The sequence below is a fragment of the Oncorhynchus gorbuscha genome, linkage group LG04 (genome assembly GCF_021184085.1).
Source record: "Oncorhynchus gorbuscha isolate QuinsamMale2020 ecotype Even-year linkage group LG04, OgorEven_v1.0, whole genome shotgun sequence".
Taxonomy (NCBI): domain Eukaryota; kingdom Metazoa; phylum Chordata; class Actinopteri; order Salmoniformes; family Salmonidae; genus Oncorhynchus; species Oncorhynchus gorbuscha.
In genome coordinates, this window is record NC_060176.1 from 54,026,813 (window position 1) to 54,047,262 (window position 20,450).

At 43.8% G+C, this 20,450-nt stretch overlaps 1 protein-coding gene across 2 annotated transcripts; it reads left to right on the forward strand.

The window, feature by feature from the left end:
• The first annotated feature begins 8,887 nt into the window (after positions 1–8,887).
• On the forward strand, positions 8,888–14,011 carry LOC124033299 (bifunctional methylenetetrahydrofolate dehydrogenase/cyclohydrolase, mitochondrial-like). Of its 2 annotated transcripts, XM_046345284.1 has the most exons (9): positions 8,888–8,934; positions 9,616–9,705; positions 11,741–11,925; positions 12,161–12,283; positions 12,464–12,616; positions 12,726–12,833; positions 13,011–13,103; positions 13,288–13,413; positions 13,532–14,011. In XM_046345284.1, exons 2-9 carry the CDS (start codon positions 9,626–9,628, stop codon positions 13,678–13,680), a joined length of 1,017 nt encoding a protein of 338 aa, XP_046201240.1. In that variant the 5' UTR covers positions 8,888–8,934; positions 9,616–9,625; the 3' UTR covers positions 13,681–14,011. The 2 variants fall into 2 exon arrangements, with proteins under 2 accessions (XP_046201240.1, XP_046201239.1); XM_046345283.1 differs by lacking the exon at positions 8,888–8,934 and having other exon boundaries at positions 9,419–9,705.
• The last annotated feature ends 6,439 nt before the right edge of the window (positions 14,012–20,450 follow it).

Consider the following 20,450-nt stretch of genomic DNA (forward strand, 5'->3'; position numbering starts at 1 on the left):
GTTCCGTTCCTGCTCCCAGCTGTTCCTATTCCCCTAATCAATCATTTAGTCTTCCCACACCTGTTCCCTATTCTTTTCCCTGATTAGAGTCCCTATTTCTCTCCTTGTTTTCCGTTCCTGCCCTGTCGGATCCTTGTCTATTGTTCACCGTGCTGTGTCTGTGTATCGCCCTGTCGTGTCGTGTTTCCCTCAGATGCTGCGTGGAGAGCAGGTGTCTGAGTCTGCTAGGTTCAAGTGCCTTCCCGAGGCAACCTGCAGTTCTTGATCGAGTCTCCAGTCTGTTCTCGTCATTACGAGTGGAATTATGTCTTATGTTTGTAGAATTACTTTACTGGATTAAAGACTCTGTTTTCGCCAAGTCGCTTTTGGGTCCTCATTCACCTGCATGACAGCTTGGTAGCGTAGTAACGACTACCCCGGCTTCCCTCTTTCATCTATTGCTGTTCATTGGACCCTATGATCACTTGGTTACATAGCTCATGCCTGCTGGAATGTTCATTAATTACGGTACTCCATTTAGTTTATTTATTTATTTTTTGTTTATCTGTCGACCCCAGCCTCGAACTCAGGCCCTGTGTGTAGTTAACCTCCCCCTCTGCCCATCCATCGCCATTTTACCTGTTGTTGTTGTCTTAGCCGTTGTTGTCTTAGCTAGCTCTCCCAATCAACACCTGTGATTTCTTTATGCCTCGCTTTATGTCTCTCTCAAATGTCAATATGCCTTGTATACTGTTGTTTAGGATAGTTATCATTGTTTTAGTTTACCGCAGAGCCCCTAGGCCCACTCAATATGCCTCAAATACATCCTTTGTCCCACCTCCCACACATGTGGTGAACTCACCCAGCATAACTAGAGCATCCAGAGATGCAACCTCTCTTATCATCACTCAATGCCTGGGTTTACCTCCACTGTACCCGCACCCTACCATACCCCTGTCTGTACATTATGCCCTGAATCTACTCTACCACGCCCAGAAATCTGCTCCTTTTATTCTCTGTCCCCAACGCACAAGACAACCAGTTTTGTTAGCCTTTAGCCGTACCCTCATCCTACTCCTCCGCTGTTCCTCGGGTGATGTTAAACCAGGCCCTGCGTGTCCCCAGGCACTCTCATTTGTTGACTTCTGTAACCGAAATGCCTTGTTTTCATGCATGTTAACATCAGAAGCTTCATCCCTAAGTTTGTTTTACTCACTGCTTTAACACACTCTGCCAACCCTGATATCCTTGCCGTGTCTGAATCCTGGCTCGGGAAGGCCACCAAAAAAATCTGAGATTTCCATCCCCAACTACAAGATTTTCCGTCAATATAGGACTGCCAAAGAGGGAGGAGTTGCAATCTACTGCAGAGATAGCCTGCAAAGTTCTGTCATACTTTCCAGGTCTATGCCCAAACAGTTCGAGCTTCTAATTTTTTTAAATGAATCTCTCCAGAAATAAGTCTCTCACTGTTGCTGCCTGTTATAGGCCCACCTCAGCTCCCAGCTGTGCCCTGGACACCATATCTGAATTGATTGCCCCCATCCATCTTCAGAGTTCGTTCTGTTAGGTGACCTAAACTGGGATATGCTTAACACCCTGGCAGTCCTACAACCTAAGATAGATGCCCTCAATCTCACACAAATTATCAACGAACCCACCAGGTACAACCCTACATCTGTAAACATGGGCACCCTCATAGATATTATCCTGATCAACTTGCCCTCCAAATACACCTCTGCTGTTTTCATTCAGGATCTCAGCAATCACTGCCTCATTGCTGCATCCGCTATGGGTCTGCGGTCAAATGACCACCCCTCATCACTGTCAAACGCTCCCTAAAACACTTCTGCGAGCAGGGCTTTCTAATCGACCTGGGCCAGGTATCCTGAAAGGATATTGACCTCATCCCGTCAGACGAGGATGCCTGGTCGTTCTTTAAAAGTCATTTTTTCACCATCTTAAATAAGCATGCCACTTTCAAAAATGTAGAATTAAGAACAGATATAGCACTTGGTTCACTCCAGACCTGACTGCCCTCGACTAGCACAAAAACATCCTGTGGCGGACTGCACTAGCATCGAATAGTCCTCGCGATATGCAACTTTTCAGGGAAGTCAGGAACCAATACACTCTGTCAGTCAGGAAAGCAAAGGCTAGCTTTTTCAAACAGAAATTTACATCCTGTAGCTCTAACTCCAAAAGGTGTTGGGACGCTGTAAAGTCCATGGAGAATAAGAGCACCTCCTCCCAGCTGCCCACTGCACTGAGGCTAGGTAACACTGTCACCACCGATAAATCCACGATAATTGATAATTTCAACAAGAATTTCTCTACGGCTGGCCATGCTTTCTTCCTGGCTACCCCAACCCTGGCCCACAGCTCCGTATCCCCCGCAGCTACTTGCCCAAGCCTCCCCAGCTTCTCCTTCACCCAAATCCAGATAGCAGATTTTCTGAAAGAGCTGCAAGCCTGGACACGTACATATCAGCTGGGCTAGACATCCTGAACCCTCTGTTTCTAAAATGACGTTCCGCCATTGTTGCAACCCCTATTACCAGTCTGTTCAACTTCTCTTTCGTATGTTCCGAGATCCCTAAAGATTGGAAAGCTGCCGCGGTCATCCCCCTCTTCAAAAGGGGTGACACTCTAGACCCAAACTGTCATAGACCTATATCCATCCTGCCCTGCCTTTCTAAAGTCTTCGAAAGCCAAGTTAATAAACAGATCACTGACCATTTCGAATCCCACCGTACCTTCTCCGCTGTGCAATCTGGTTTCCGAGCTGGTTACGGGTGCACCTCAGCCACGCTCAAGGTACTGAACGATATCATAACCGACATCGATAAAAGACAGTACTGTGCAGCCGTCTTCATCGACCTGTCAATCACCGTTTTCTTATCGGCAAACTCAACAGCCTTGGTTTCTCAAATGACTGCCTCGCCTGGTTCACCAACTACTTCTCAGTGTGAGAGTTCAGTGTGTCAAATCGGAGGGCCTGTTGTCCGGACCTCTGGCAGTCTCTACGGGGGTACCACAGGGTTCGATTCTCAGACCGACTATTTCTCTGTATATATCAACGATGTCGCTCTTGCTGCGGGTGATTCCCTGATCCACCTCTACGCAGACGACACCATTCTGTATACATCTCGCCCTTCTATGGACACTCTGTTAACTAACCTCCAAACAAGCTTCAATGCCATACAACACTCCTTCCATGGCCTTCAACTGCTAGTAAAACTAAAGTCATTCTTTTCAACCATTCGCTGGTCAGACTAGCATCACTACTCTGGACAGTTCTGACTTAGAATATGTGGACAACTACAAATACCAAGGTGACTGGCTAGACTGTAAACTCTCCTTCCAGACTCATATTAAACATCTCTAATACAAATTAAAATTGGCTTCCTATTTCGCAACAAAGCCTCCTTCACTGACGCCGCCAAACATACCCTCGTAAAACTGACCATCCTACCGATCCTCGACTTCGGCATTGTTATTTACAAAATTTCCTCCCAAACTCTACTCAGCAAACTGGATGCAGTCTATCACAGTGCCATCCGTTTTGTCACCAAAGCCCCATATACCACCCACCACTGCGACCTGTATGCTCTAGTCGGGTGGCCCTCGCTACATATTCATCGCCAGTCCCACTGGCTCCAAGTCATCTATAAGTCTATGCTAGGTAAAGCTCCGCCTTATCTCAGCTCACTGGTCGATAACAACACCCACCCGTAGCACGCACTCCAGCAGGTACAGTGGGGCAAAAAAGTATTTAGTCAGCCACCAATTGTGCAAGTTCTCCCACTTAAAAAGATGAGAGAGGCCTGTAATTTTCATCATAGGTACTCTTCAACTATGACAGACAAAATGAGAAAAAACATCCAGAAAATCACATTGTAGGATTTTAAATTAATTTATTTGCAAATTATGGTGGAAAATAAGTATTTGGTCACCTACAAACAAGCAAGATTTCTGGCTCTCACAGACCTGTAACTTCTTCTTTAAAGGCTCCTCTGTCCTCCACTCGTTACATGTATTAATGGCACCTGTTTGAACTTGTTATCAGCGCCTCTTCAACCTCAGAAGGCTGAGGAAATTTGGCTTGTCACCTAAAACACTCACAAACTTTTACAGATGCACAATCGAGAGCATCCTGTCGAGCTGTATCACAGCCTGGTACAGAAACTGCTCCGCCCACAACAATAAGGCTCTCCAGTCTGTAGGGCGGTCTGCACAATGTATCACCGGGGACAAACTCCCTGCCCTCCAGGACACCTACATCACCCTATGTCACAGGAAGGCCAAAAAGATCATCAAGGACAACAACCCCCCGAGCCACTGCCTGTTCACCAAGCTATCATCCAGAAGGCGAGGTCAGTACAGGTGCATCAAAGCTGGGACCGAGAGACTTCAAAACAGCTTGTATCTCAAGGCCATCAGACTGTTAAACAGCCATCACTAACATTGAGTGGCTGCTGCCAACATACAGACTCAAATCTCTGGCCACTTTAATAATTGGATGTAATAAAAGTATCACTGGTCACTTTTAACAATGCCACTTTATATAATATTTACATACCCTACATTACTCACCTCATATGTATATACTGTACTCTATACCATCTACTGCATCTTGCCTATGCCGCATGGCCATCGCTCATCCATATTATTTGTGAGGATAACATCAAGAAGAGTAGCCTTTTCTGGGTGTTTGGAGTCATACCTTGTGAGATTGGTAAAAATCTGAGAAAGATTTAAGGAGTCCCATTGCTTTAGGACTTGGTCAGGTAGTTTAAGCATGTCCCAATTTAGGTCACCTAGCAAGACAAATTCAGACTTGGTGTAGGAGGGCAGGAGAGAGAGCTTAGGGCAGGTAGGGTACAGACCGGTGCTGATGGAGGATGATAGCACCCAGCAACAGTCAACAAAGAGCTATTTTAAAGTTTAATACAGTACTTAAAACCAGCCAATCAAATTGTTTGAGGACAGACTTGATGGAGACAACCGAGCACTGAAGGTGATCCTTGGTAAAGATTGCCACTCCCCCACCTTTGGAAGATCTATCTGCCAAAAAAGGTTATAACCAGAAAGGTTAACATCAGTATTCAAAACACTCTTCCTTAACCACGTCTCAGTAATGACCAACACATCTGGATTGGAGCTGTGAACCCACACTTTCAATTGATCCATTTTAGGTAATAAGCTTCTAGTGTTAACGTGCAAAACCCAGGCTTTTACAGGAGCAGAAATCAGTGAAGCAGATATCAGAGCACAAGTCAGAATTGGGGCTTGCAACAGAGGATGGGCCAGGGTGTACATGCACATTTCCAGATAACATCAACAGTAATACAATCAAGGCATCGCATAGAACAGGAAAAGGTCTGCAGTGCTGATTTATGACATCTGAATATTCATCAGATGGCAACAAGATCATATTGTACATCAATTTAAATCGGTAACATGAATACAAAGCCGGCGAGAGGTGTTTAGTATAGGATGGGAGGCCAAAGTCTGTGTAACCAATAGAGAGTCAGAGTCCTGAGTGTGGGAACAAACTTAGTCTGTCCCACGGTTGGGTAAAGAAAGTTCGTAGTCAACAAAGCATACAAAGCATGGGAGTAGGTGTCACACATTTGGGAGAAGCTTTCATTTCTGGAGGCAGATTTCTTGTAGAAAATACCAGTGGATGGTCTTTGAACAGCAGGAGGGGGCTTCAAGGCCTCTGGATCTGGGTGGGGTAGCCTGCCATTTGTTGGGCTAAAAGACTTCGACACCTCTCGCTTCACACTCAAGCCAAATTGAAGTTGAACTCTTTGTCCTAGCAAAGCTTCGTAGCCTGAGCATTCAGTCCTTATTAAGTCAAATACATCATTGTAGTTGGCTTTTAAAAGTATTTTTTTTGTTTCAGACTAAGCATTAATCACTCAGCTCCAGGTTGGATGTTGTTTTCAGGTCTCTGCTTGTTTGCCAGAGGATTTGATGTATAGTTTCTGAATAATAAGCATTGAGTGTAGGAAGCATTCCAACTAACAAGAACAGGGCTCCGGGCAGCCGAGCGGAAATGGAGGAAAACTCGCCTCCCTGCGGACCTGGCATCCTTTCACTCCCTCCTCTCTACATTTTCCTCCTCTGTCTCTGCTGCTAAAGCCACTTTCTACCACGCTAAATTCCAAGCATCTGCCTCTAACCCTAGGAAGCTCTTTGCCACCTTCTCCTCCCTCCTGAATCCCCCCCCCCTCCTCCCTCTCTGCAGATGACTTCGTCAACCATTTTGAAAAGAAGGTTGACGACATCCGATCCTCGTTTGCTAAGTCAAACTACACCGCTGGTTCTGCTCACACTGCCCTACCCTGTGCTCTGACCTCTTTCTCCCCTCTCTCTCCAGATGAAATCTCGCGTCTTGTGACGGCCGGCCGCCCAACAACCTGCCCGCTTGACCCTATCCCCTCCTCTCTTCTCCAGACCATTTCCGGAGACCTTCTCCCTTACCTCACCTCGCTCATCAACTCATCCCTGAACGCTGGCTACGTCCCTTCCGTCTTCAAGAGAGCGAGAGTTGCACCCCTTCTGAAAAGACCTACACTCGATCCCTCCGATGTCAACAATTACAGACCAGTATCCCTTCTTTCTTTTCTCTCCAAAACTCTTGAACGTGACGTCCTTGGCCAGCTCTCCCGCTATCTCTCTCTGAATGACCTTCTTGATCCAAATCAGTCAGGTTTCAAGACTAGTCATTCAACTGAGACTGCTCTCCTCTGTATCATGGAGGCGCTCCGCACTGCTAAAGCTAACTCTCTCTCCTCTGCTCTCATCCTTCTAGATCTATCGGCTGCCTTCGATACTGTGAACCATCAGATCCTCCTCTCCACCCTCTCCGAGTTGGGCATCTCCGGCACGGCCCACGCTTGGATTGCGTCCTACCTGACAGGTCGCTCCTACCAGGTGGCGTGGCGAGAATCTGTCTCCTCACCACGCGCTCTCACCACTGGTGTCCCCCAGGGCTCTGTTCTAGGCCCTCTCCTATTCTCGCTATACACCAAGTCACTTGGCTCTGTCATAACCTCACATGGTCTCTCCTATCATTGCTATGCAGACGACACACAACTAATCTTCTCCTTTCCCCCTTCTGATGACCAGGTGGCGAATCACATCTCTGCATGTCTGGCAGACATATCAGTGTGGATGACGGATCACCACCTCAAGCTGAACCTCGGCAAGACGGAGCTGCTCTTCCTCCCGGTGAAGGACTGCCCGTTCCACGATCTCGCCATCACGGTTGACAACTCCATTGTGTCCTCCTCCCAGAGCGCTAAGAACCTTGGCGTGATCCTGGACAACACCCTGTCGTTCTCAACCAACATCAAGGTGGTGGCCCGTTCCTGTAGGTTCATGCTCTACAACATCCGCAGAGTACGACCCTGCCTCACACAGGAAGCGGCGCAGGTCCTAATCCAGGCACTTGTCATCTCCCGTCTGGATTACTGCAACTCGCTGTTGGCTGGGCTCCCTGCCTGTGCCATTAAACCCCTTCAACTCATCCAGAACGCCGCAGCCCGTCTGGTGTTCAACCTTCCCAAGTCCGCTCTCTCCACTGGCTTCCAGTTGAAGCTCGCATCCGCTACAAGACCATGGTGCTTGCCTACGGAGCTGTGAGGGGAACGGCACCTCAGTACCTCCAGGCTCTGATCAGGCCCTACACCCAAACAAGGGCACTGCGTTCATCCACCTCTGGCCTGCTCGCCTCCCTACCACTGAGGAAGTACAGCTCCCGCTCAGCCCAGTCAAAACTGTTCGCTGCTCTGGCCCCCCAATGGTGGAACAAACTCCCTCACGACGCCAGGACAGCGGAGTCAATCACCACCTTCCGGAGACACCTGAAACCCCACCTCTTTAAGGAATACCTAGGATAGGATAAGTAATCCCTCTCACCCCCCTTTAAGATTTAGATGCACTATTGTAAAGTGACTGTTCCACTGGATGTCATAAGGTGAATGCACCAATTTGTAAGTCGCTCTGGATAAGAGCGTCTGCTAAATGACTTAAATGTAATGTAAATGTAAATGTAAATTCCATCCAAAAATCAGGTTGTAGGTTTGGAGTTTCGATTTGGAGTGAAAGTTATGTTGTTTAGGGTAACATCCTGAATATGCCCCTCCCCAAAAAATCTAAGTTTGTCTAACTCTAAATCTATTTTTAAAAAACATGCTGAACAATGTGGGAGCTCATCTGCTCATGACCTCTCTCTCTCTCTCAGGTAACAAACACTCATCTAATGTACTCACATGACAAAAATGTGCCTATTATTAATTTATTTTTTAAATGTGTTTTATTTCACCTTTATTTAACCAGGTAGGCAAGTTGAGAACAAGTTCTCATTTACAATTGTGACCTGGCCAAGATTAAGCAAAGCAGTTTGACACGTACAACAACACAGAGTTACACATGGAGTAAAACAAACATATAGTCAATAATACAGTAGAAAAATGAGTCTATATACAATGTGAGCAAATGAGGTGAGATAAGGGAGGTAAAGGCAAAAAAGGCCATGATGGCAAAGTAAATACAATATAGCAAGTAAAAAATAAAATAAAATACAAATAAACACTGGAATGGTAGACTTGCAGTGGAAGAATGTGCAAAGTAGAGATATAAATAATGGGGGTGCAAAGGAGCAAAATAAATAAATAAATAAATACAGTGGGGGGAGAGGTAGTTGTTTGGGCTAAATTATAGATGGGCTATGTACAGGTGCAGTAATCTGTGAGCTGCTCTGACAGCTGGTGCTTAAAGCTAGTGAGGGATAAGTGTTTCCAGTTCCAGACATTTTTGCAGTTCGTTCCAGTCATTGGCAGCAGAGAACTTCAAGGCGAGGCGGCCAAAGTAAGAATTGGTTTTGGGGGTGACCAGAGAGATATACCTGCTGGAGCGCGCGCTGCTATGGTGACCAGAGAGGTGAGATAAGGGGGGACTTTACCTAGCAGGATCTTTTAGATGACCTGGAGCCAGTGGGTTTGGCGACAAGTATGAAGCGAGGGCCAGCCAACAAGAGCGTACAGGTCGCAGTGGTGGGCAGTATACGGGGCTTTGGTGACAAAACGGATGGCACTGTGATAGACTGCATCCAATTTATTGAGTAGGGTATTGGAGGCTATTTTGTAAATGACGTCGCCGAAGTCGAAGATCGGTAGGATGGTCAGTTTTACAAGGGTATGTTTGGCAGCATGAGTGAAGGAGGCTTTGTTGAGAAAATAGGAAGCCAATTCTAGATTTAACTTTGGATTGTAGATGTTTGATGTGAGTCTGGAAGGAGAGTTTAGTCTAACCAGCCTATTATTAATGACTTTGTAACGGTCCAAACAGTTGTCCACAAAACACGAAAAAAAATGCTCACTGGTACGCTAGTTAATAGAAGGACCCATTTAGAGGTGTGGCCCATGCCTAGAAACTGACGTATTGAGAATATGGAGAATATGCTCAGTGCCAGCAACCAGCGCTGGAGGGGGACATGAACCTTTAAAACATCTCGAGCCCTCTCAAACTGCCTTACAGGCGGTGCTCTTTCAGACCGGGTTTACTTCCTCCAGGCTCCCTCGCTTCTCTCTTCCTTAACTCATTGTTGGATTACTTTTCTAGATCAGTAAACATGGCAACGCTGAGAGCTCTGAGAAAATTCTGCCAGCAATCTAAGCATCAAGTGTGCAGTCTACATATGTCCGCATCAAGGTATGTATTAACATTGAGATGTCAAATAGATTATTTATCTGTCTTGGAGGACTATGATAGGTTACTTTCTTTCGATATGAAAAATGCTTCTTCTTTTTGGAAGGTAGCCTACCCGGTATTTTCTCCTTGTCAATGATATTTAACGTTACACATAGCTCGACACTTTCCCTTATGTTTGTTTTCTATCCTGTACACGGTTACCCGATGTCTCTGCGGATACAACGTTTCTGGTTGTGCTTTGATGACAACGTTATGTAACATTTTAAATTATACATTGTAGCGAAGAGCGATATTGAATCAATGATCTTCGTAATGCGCCCCCTAACGTTATGCCGGTATCACTGCAATTCTGCATGGCTGATGAAATCGCACAGGGCACTTGCATTGTGTGTATTGTAGGCATGCAAGTTCCCAGTGGGGGAACGTTGTCACCAAAGTGATCAGTATTTTCATGTCCTGTGTGTTTTAAAACTGGCGTTTGCAGACTATTATGTGCTGGAACTGTTTGCCTAAATGTATTCAATTAATTCCAAGAAACCCTGTTTTATTTTAGTCATTCCTTAATGCAACACGTTCCTTATGGCCAAGTAATATTCCACACAGTCACCCAGAAACATAAACCATGTGTGACTATTCACATGATTTACATCACAAGTGATTTAGACACTTTTAATCTAGCAGGAGATGAGTCTCTTTTGGAGCATGCAAATTCATGATGCATTTGAGTAGTAGGTTATGGTCAACATAGGACAGTATTAAAAAAAAAAAAACATACACAAGTTTATAAAACCATAACAACAGACCTTGTATACTTGAGTTACATGTATACTACAAGTTACATGAAGGCAAACCTGTTGGGCAAGGGTACTCAACTCCTACCCTAGAGGTCTGGAGCCTGCTGGGTTTCTGTTCTACCTGATAATGGATTGCACACACCTGGTGTCAAGGGTCTACATCAGTCACTGACTAGAGGGGAACAATGAAAACATGCAGAGTTTAGTTTGAGGGTTGTAGGGGCTACATTTCAAACGTGCATCAAGACAAAGCCCATACTTGGGAACAGAGTTGGCACAGCCTTGCTGATCTACCCATAACTGGAAAACATGTTAAAACACATTGGCTTGGCTTCTAGTTCAAAGCTAACTATCTTAATTATTTGGGGCAGCTGCAAATCATTTTCATATCATGGTACTGGTACTATGTGAAGTAGAACTGGTCTGGGAGAAAAGGCAGCTAAGTGAGAAAAGTATATGCATTTTTGTCAAAGGTGTATTCTTTGGGTAGAAGTTAAGGCCTATTGAGTCCGCTCTGCATTTGCAGTTCTCCAATTGCTTGTGATGGCCACCCATGTACTTTATCCTGTCAGAGGTTAACTACTCATTAACATTGTCACTTGTCAACTGTTTGCTGAGAACTCAACACCTTTCCAATTAGGTTGTCCAAAAATACTTAGTCTAAAACATTATGTTCATGCTCCGTGTGTGTGTTGGAAGCTGGGCAGTGGGGGTGTTGTTGCCAAATGTCATGCCCTAGTGGAGTCTCCTCCTGGACTTGCTATCCTGCCGCCACAGAAGATTTGAATGTGTCTATGGGTCTTTAATTACTTGTGGCAGAATCAAGGGATGGTTACATCACTGTGGACAGCTCATTACTCCTCAGTTATTACTCCTCTGTGTGCATGCTATTACATAAGCACTGCTATCTAGTTTAACACATTGGACATGAATGTGAATAGAGGGTATAGGGTTTCCGATATGTTTCTTAAATAGCCTGAGCCACATTGTAACTCATGTCTTGCTATTTTTAGCCACCATACTCCTCATGCATGGGGAACCCAGGAGCCTTGTACTTGGTATGACTGTACTTGGCCATCGCTGGCTTATGGCGGCACTCCTTGCTGGTTGAATGCCATGCACTCTCACTTTGGGATCAACTAGTCTGCAGGACTATAAGTCACGTGCCCACCACAGTGTATACTTTCCCCTGACTGTTTACATGTTCTGCTGTCCTTTAACATCTGCCTCTGATTTTAAAGACAGGAAGCTGTGGTCATCTCAGGCAGGAAGTTGGCCCGTCAGATCCGGGAGGAGGCCAGGACCGATGTGGAACAGTGGGTCTCCACTGGCAACAGGAGACCCCACCTGAGCGTGGTCCTTGTAGGAGATAATGTAGCCAGTCACTCCTACGTCCTGAATAAGACCCGGGCTGCAGCTGATGTTGGTATGTAAACACACACACTCAATACTTTACTTACCTGTGCTGGAGCTGAACTCACAGCAGTGTACATACATCAGCTTGGCTGACATGACTTTTAAACTATTTTTATGAATTCTATGACTCTTCGGTGTGGCTTTCTAATTCCCGTTTTCTTCCTGGTCACCATTCATCTATGGCACTGCTCATTTTCGTTGGGAATATAATGGGCTCATAATTCCTCTCTTTTTCTTCTCTACAGGTATTAGCAGTGAGACCATCCTGAAGCCCTCCTGTATCTCTGAGGATGAACTCATGGACCTGATCTACAAACTCAACACAGACCACCGGGTGGATGGCCTGCTGGTGCAGCTGCCTCTGCCAGGTAAGTAGTGACTTTAGAGCGAGGTGGAGAGGCATATGGATAGGGACATAGAAGGAATGACAGTTTGAAGCTGTTGTTTTGAGTATTTATGGGCATATCCTTGACTGATTTGGCCTATTTACTGAACAACATCCATGTATATGCTGACTTGTAACCATCACTCTCATTGTCTTCTCACAGAACACATTGACGAGCGGCGCATCTGTAATGCTGTGTCCCCCGACAAGGATGTGGACGGCTTCCATGTGGTCAATGTGGGCCGCATGTGCCTGGACCAGTCCACCATGCTGCCCGCCACTCCCTGGGGAGTCTGGGAAATCATCAAACGCACAGGTGAGGTAGTGGGAGGAATCTCTCACCTCCCTCTGTTATATGAATGGAATTAAACTGTTATGGGGAGCAATGTCAACTCTGTCACTGACTGTTTATTTCCTGTTCCCAGGAATTCCTACCCTTGGAAAGAATGTTGTGGTAGCGGGACGCTCCAAGAATGTGGGCATGCCCATTGCCATGTTGCTGCACTCGGATGGACGCCATGAGAGGCCAGGGGGTGAGTAGTAATGTCAGGATAACTAGGGCCTACGGTAATAGGGTGTATGTAAAGGTAGATTAGCAATGGGTAATAGAGACCATACAGGGTTTTCGCTTAAAGTTTAAATATTGAAGTTGAAAGGGAATTTGTGGATCATGGCCCTGGCATTTACTTATTATTTTGTTTTTTTTGCAGGCGATGCCACGGTCACTATCTCTCACCGTTACACACCAAAGGAACAGCTCCGTCAGCACACAAGAATTGCAGACATCGTTGTTGCTGCTGCAGGTATGGATCCTCTCCTCCTACTGAAGATATATTTTTACCTTGTCTAATACCTGTCTCTCTTATTCTGCATATCTGTAAGCATATTCCTGTACTTTTATAGAGCTATTTTTGGATCTCTTGAGGACGTTGTCTTGGGAGGGTCTCTTATAAACTGATCTCACTCTAAACCCTCTCCTAATCTCAGGGATTCCAAACCTCATCACCGCAGACATGATCAAAGAAGGAGCAGTCGTTATTGATGTTGGAATAAACAGAGTGCTTGACCATGTGACTGGCAAGGACAGACTTGTAGGGGACGTGGATTTTGAAGGTAGGAGATTCTAATCTAGACAGACTTCACAATTTGTCTTATTTTACATTTATCCTGATACCTGTGTTCTCACACACATTTTCTTTCCAACACTCACCATTTATCTCTCCCTGTGTAGGTGTGAGACAAAAGGCTAGCTTCATTACCCCAGTGCCTGGAGGAGTAGGGCCCATGACAGTGGCCATGCTTATGAAGAACACAATCAAGGCAGCTAAGAACCTCCTGCTGACTCCTGCTGAGAGGATCCGCATGGTAGCCTCTTCATAACAGGACATACCTGACTTCATCAAGTGACACATTCCATCCCACCATCCCTTCCCTTTTTACTCTGAGCAACTCGACGAACTCAACTGCACACAGACACCGATCGAAACATGATTGCTTTAGGATTCTGAACTTGCTGGCACCTTCCACTTTCATAATCTCCACCCGCCATTTCAGACTAATACAACTCAGCCATTCAGCTACTATATATGCCTTGCAAAAGTATTCATCCCCCTTGGCGTTTTTCCTATTTTGTTGAATTACAACCTGTAATTTAAATTGATTTGTATTTGGACATACACAAAATAGTCCAAATATGGTCAAATGAAATTTTAAAAATGACTTGTTTCAAAAAACTCAAAATAATTTAAATGTAAAAGTGGTGCGTGCATATGTATTCATCCCCTTTGCTAAGAAAGCCCCTAAATAAGATCTGGTGAAACCTATTACCTTCAGAAGTCACATAATTAGTTAAATAAAGTCCACCTGTGTGCAATGTAAGTCTCACATGATCTCCGTATATATACACCTGTTCTGAAAGGCCCCAGAGTCTGCAACACTACCAAGCAAGCGGCACCATGAAAACCAAGGAGCGCTCCGAACAGGTCAGGGACAAAGTTGTGGAGAAGTACAGATCAATATCCGAAACTTTGAACATCCCACGGAGTACCATTAAACCCATTATTAAAAAATGGAAAGAATATGGCACCACAACATACCTGCCAAGAGAGGGCCGCCCACCAAAACCCACGGTCCAGGAAAGGAGGGCATTAATCAGAGGCAACAAAGAGACCAAAGATAACCCTGAAGGAGCTGAAAAACTCTACAGTGGAGATTGGAGTATCAGTCCACTTAAAGCCGTACACTCCACACAGCTGGGCTTTACGGAAGAGTGGCCAGAGAAAAGCCATTGCTTGAAGAAAATAAATGAGCAAACATGTTTGGTGTTTGCCAAAAGGTATGTGGGAGACTCCCTAAAGATATGGAAGAAGGTACTCTGGTCAGATGATACTAAAGTTGTGATTTTTGGCCATCAAGGAAAATGGTATGTCTGGCGCAAAACCAACACCTCTCATAACCCTGAGAACACCATCCCCACAGTGAAGCATGGTGGTGGCAGCATCATGCTGTGGGGATGTTTTCATTGGCAGGGACTGGGAAACTGGTCAGAATTGAAAGAATGATGGATGGCACTAAATACAGGGAAATTCGAGGGAAACCTGTTTGTCTTCCAGAGATTTGAGACTGGGACGGCGATTCACCTTCTAGCAGGACAATGACCCGAAGCATACTGCTAAAGCAACACTCGAGTGGTTTAAGGTGAAACATTTTAAATGTCTTGGAATGGCCTAGTCAAAGCCCAGACATCAATCCAATTGAGAATCTGTGGTATGACTTAAATTGCTGTACACCAGCAGAACCCATCCAACTTGAAGTTTTGCCTTGAATGGGCAAAAATCCCAGTGGCTAGATGTGCCAAGCTTATAGAGACATATCCGAAGAGATCTGTAATTGCTGCAAATGGTGACTCTACAAAGTATTGACTTTGGGGGGGGGGGGGTGAATAGTTGTCCAAGCTCAAGTTCTCTTTTTTTCCCCCAAAGTGGTAGGCATGTTGTGTAAATAAAATGATACAAACCACCCCCCCAAAAAATAATTCCAGGGGCCTGTTGCACAAAAGTAGAATTAAGACATCCGGGATAAATGACTCAGCTGAGCTCAATGAAGCCAAAACATGTGCGTCCAGGCTTAATTGGTTGCACAAAGACCAAGCCAGGGTGAGCAGACACTGTGGCTTGTGCTGTCCTCCACAATGTGGCCTGCCTGAGGAAGGAGAGGGCCCCCAGAGTGCCACCAGCCATGGACTGGGACAATCCGGCAATCTTCCCTGATGACGACAGTGGTCGGCTGCTGAGGGACCAATATGTGTTGAATTATTTTAGTTAGTATGTGTGCTTTCAATTTTGGTTAAATATGTCCTGCGGTGGCAGAGGAATTTGTTTTTTTTTGGGTTCGTTTTTTTACGAATTTGGCCTCTTATGATGTTTGTGCGGTATACTGTGTGTAATACAAGGCTGCAGGGAGGCTACTGCATCCATTCATTTGTCTGTTCAGTTGATGTGTATGGATTTGTCCTGCATTTATTTTAGTGTGCAGACATGCAGGGTGTGTTATATACAGACCTTTGAATGTGTATGTATCATTTTTGTATAATATGCTTGGATTCTGTGCTTTCCATCTTGTAGAGTCACTGTGACTTCAGTTTCGAAAGGAGCTGATGGTTTACCTGCTTTGTTTTGTCCTTATTCAATAAAGGAACATAATGTTACACATTGTGTTTTTATATTCATATGGAATGTGTATTTGTTTATATGACAGAGTACTAGGGCCACACTGAAGAAAAAGGATAAAGTCATACATTTATGAGGCTGGTTCTTTCTGCAGAAAAGCTACATATTGTTTTTACAGTTTTGATACTTATGACAATGTGATACTTAATATTCTGGCACATCAGCATGTCTTTGTTTATGAAACCATACTGAAGTACAATTTCAAAATGCCCCGCATCTGTCATTTTAACAACTGTCCTCCTTTAAAACAACTGGTTGCAATATTATGACTTGTCTTTTTTTCCCCTCTGTGGCCCTAATATTCTATCATTTTATATATAGTCTATGGGAAACTGTAAATTATCTAATGATAGCAACATCTAAAAATCATTTTTTATCCAAAATCATTGAAATTAATGATCACAAACGTTTAAATAATGACAGTGGGTCTAGTTATATGTGATAACAATGTATAGTGAGCAGTGAAATAACTATTGGTTTCTATTTGTGGTGACTGCTGACTGACATTAGGGATGAGATTAAATAGATCCTGGAATTTAGCCTGGTCTGGAGCAGGCTAGCTCCACAGAATAAATCTCCATGGTAATTTATACCATAACATATCCTCCTGCCCCCTATCCATCTTTAGTGCAACCGGATTACGGATCAATTGAGCCAGGATCACCAAGATATCCTGGCTTAATCCCTTATCCTAGTTTTGTGCAACAGGCCCCAGGTTGTAAGGCAACAAAAATAGGAAAAATACCAAGGGGGTAAATACTTTCGCAAGCCACTATTATTTTTTAAAATGTACTTTCTATGAGACCTTTTGGTTTTAGGTGAATTTGAACTACTTGTTTATGTATTTATCTGCGTTCATTTGTCAAATATGTTAAAAGCATTAAAGTGCAAGAGACCGGCAAGAAATAGACTGTCTATCTCCACAATACCCTTTAGATCACACAAGCATTGAGTTAAGAGGATTAAGGGCTAGAGTTATGAAATGTCAGGATAAAATGAGTGTTAAACACACCATAAGCTTTACATTTACAGTGCTTCAAAAATACCTTTGTAAATATAATTTTTAAATAAAATGTTATTGCAAATGGATGTACTTCATTACTGTATTGCCATGTTGTTGTTTTTTTTGGGGGGGGGGCAGGTGCTCTGCAACAGACACACATCAGTCTTACTATATGTCTTACTATATGATATGTCATCTCTATAAATTGTAAAGATTTACAGGTAGGCCGTTATTTCCATTGTGTAGGAATGATACAAAATATCACATCATCCAATAATTTTAACCCTCTATTTCAGCCCTTAGGAGGTGATAGTTTTGAGTATGATATACATCTTGATTTTATATCAGTCCTATTAATAAGAAAAAAATAACAATATGCTGACAATGACTGGCCAAAATACTCTGTCCATATTATAGGCGGCTCATAAAATTAGATGATCAGTGTGCTGGAGGACCGTAACCGGAAGCAGACGTCCTTCAAATGCATTATGGAATAAAAACAGTTGCACAATACAATTTGTTTTGGAGTGGACATGTTTTTCTATTTCTCCATTTATTTATAGAAACATCGGCAATTTTTTAGAGACATACGAGTAATTGATTGACCTAACGTTAGCATACACCGCGTACATTTTCGACTATGGGGCGCAGTTGATCGCGCGACAGTCCCGCGGATACGAGCAGACAAGGCAGAGAGGAAAGAAAACATCGAAAAAGCGAAGACGTTCCTCTTCATCCCTGTACAGCAGCAGTGCAAATCCGACCCCTTTAAATAAAGTCACATTCCGTTAAGGTTTTCGTCACTCGATTATTAAATCATCATTAGTAGTAGTAGGCATGTAACGTTAAACAGTCAAACTGGAATGTGTATAGCTGCTATTAGCAACGTTGATACACTACAGAGTTGCTCCGTTTGGTATTGGGTTGTTCAAATACAGTCCGTGGGAAGCCAGAAGTTGAATACAATTCAACGGTTGGTAATTAAAACGGGGGGGATTTTTTGTCAAACTATCTAAAGGAACGTATTATTAAACGGACTTTCCAAACATCGGTATGTTGTCCACCCACTTCCTCTCTGCTTACCCGATGTCAAAATAAAAGTCCCCCACAAGTTATACCATCTATGGCGCACGTACAGGACTTTATTTTGAATGAGGTATGAAGCGAGGAAGTGGGTCGACAAACGCTCATTTCTAACCGACGTAGAATTCAATGCAATTCAACTTCGTGCTCAACAATGTGTAGTGCTTCAGACAATGCACATCCTCACACAGACATATCTATTATCTAATTTGTCAGGGAATATGGTAATGAAATGCATTTTATTATCAATGCCGATAATGTGCCTTTGTTATACCTTTGTCTGCTTCAGATGGGAAAGAAGGGAAGAAAAAAATGAAAAGTTCCTCATCTTCCTTGTCAAGCTCTTCATCCTCATCAAGTGATGAAAAGGGCAAGAGGAAGGAAAAAGGAAACAATTTAAGAACTAGTCTGGGTAGCCATTTGACTAGATGTTCAGGAGTCTTATGGCTTGGGGGTAGAAGCTGTAATGAAGCCTCAATGCTGTCTTAGTGCTAGCCTCCGTCTGTGGTGGTTTGTAAACAGCTATAGACCACACTACCTCAGGCGAGCAATAGCATTTTGTCTTATGTTGTCAATGATGGGATGTTTCTTTGTTACCTAACTCAACAAGGAATGGAAAATGAAACCAGACATAAAGCTGAGCAGATGGATCTTTTGTTTTGTCCATTCTTTAGCAATGACAGATGAGCAGAAAGCCAGGCTATCCACCAAGAGGCGCCTAACGAAGGAGGAGTATGAGGCTAAACAGAGTGTCATCCGCAGGGTGGTAGATCCTGAGACTGGACGCACCAGGTACACCAACGCTATAGACATGAATGTTCCCAAGGCATCTATGGCTCAGTAGTGTCTCTATTCCTATATGGGCTGGGTTTGTGCTGGTTTTTATGCCTTGTGAATAAAGTGAAATTATACACTGCTCAAAAATATAAAGGGAACACTTAAACAACACAATGTAACTCCAAGTCAATCACACTTCTGTTAAATCAAACTGTCCACTTAGGAAGCAACACTGATTGACAAATTTCACATGCTGTTGTGCAAATGGAATAGACAACAGGTGGAAATGATAAGCAATTAGCAAGACACCCCCAATAAAGGAGTGGTTCTGCAGGTGGTGACCACAGACCACTTCTCAGTTCCTATTCTTCCTGGCTGATGTTTTGGTCACTTTTTGGGGGGGGGCTCGCCAGAGGTAGCCTGACTGCCATTAGGTACCAAGATGAGATCCTCAGACCCCTTGAGACCATATGCTGGTGCAGTTGGCCCTGGGTTCCTCCTAATGCAAAACAGTGCTAGACCTCATGTGGCCTCATGAGTGTGTCAGCAGTTCCTGCAAGAGGAAGGCATTGGTAACATCTCACAGCAAGAACTGGCAAATCTGGTGCAATCCATGAGGAGATGCACTGCAGTACTTAATGCAGCTGGTGGCCACACCAGATACTGACTGTTACTTTTGATTTTGACCCCCCCCCCCTTTGTTCAGGGACACATTATTACATTTCTGTTCGTCACATCTGTGGAACTTGTTCAATTCATGTCTCAGTTGTTGAATCTTATGTTCATCCAAATGTTGAGTTTGATTAAAATATATATAAACTGTAACTCATTAAAATATTTTAAATTAGTGCATGTTGCGTTTATATTTTTGCTCAGCATAAGTCTTTTTGGAGGGGATAATTATCCTTGACCATTGCTGTGTGCATCGGATATTTACTATTTCAGTCTTACACCTGTCATTAAAAGAATGTTGAGACAAGAACCCACACATTTAATTTATGTTCTTCATACTTACTTTATACACTGTACATAGAAACACAAAGAATGGGTAAAATAACTGTCTAAAACTTCAGAGTAATACAAAGTATGTTGATACTGTATATAGCCAAGGTATTGGGAAATTCTTACAGCCAGGTAAGGTCATTTTGACGCGATCAAATTCAGTCAGCATTGCCATTTCAATAAGCGTGAGATGAAACATTAAGTGCAGAGTGGAGGCTTGATATGATACGGGTGCAAGTAGTTTTATTTGTAATATATTCCTATGTACATTTATACTATTTCCCTGTCGATACAACCAACCAGACATAAAAGTCATACCAACGTCTCATTGGTAAATAATGGTCATTGTCAGTGACCATACAACAAATTCTACTGGAGGATTATTCCAGAGGCATGAGTCAGAACAGGGAAACAGCAAATTTAAGGCAAAAAGGGAAATGTACTGTAAGGCCTGTGGTAATATCTGCATTTGCCAGCAGGATAACAATGGGGATTGTTTTTGTGTAGTGGTGTCTTGAGTTTAACTGATGATTTCACAGATCTACCTTTACATTCTC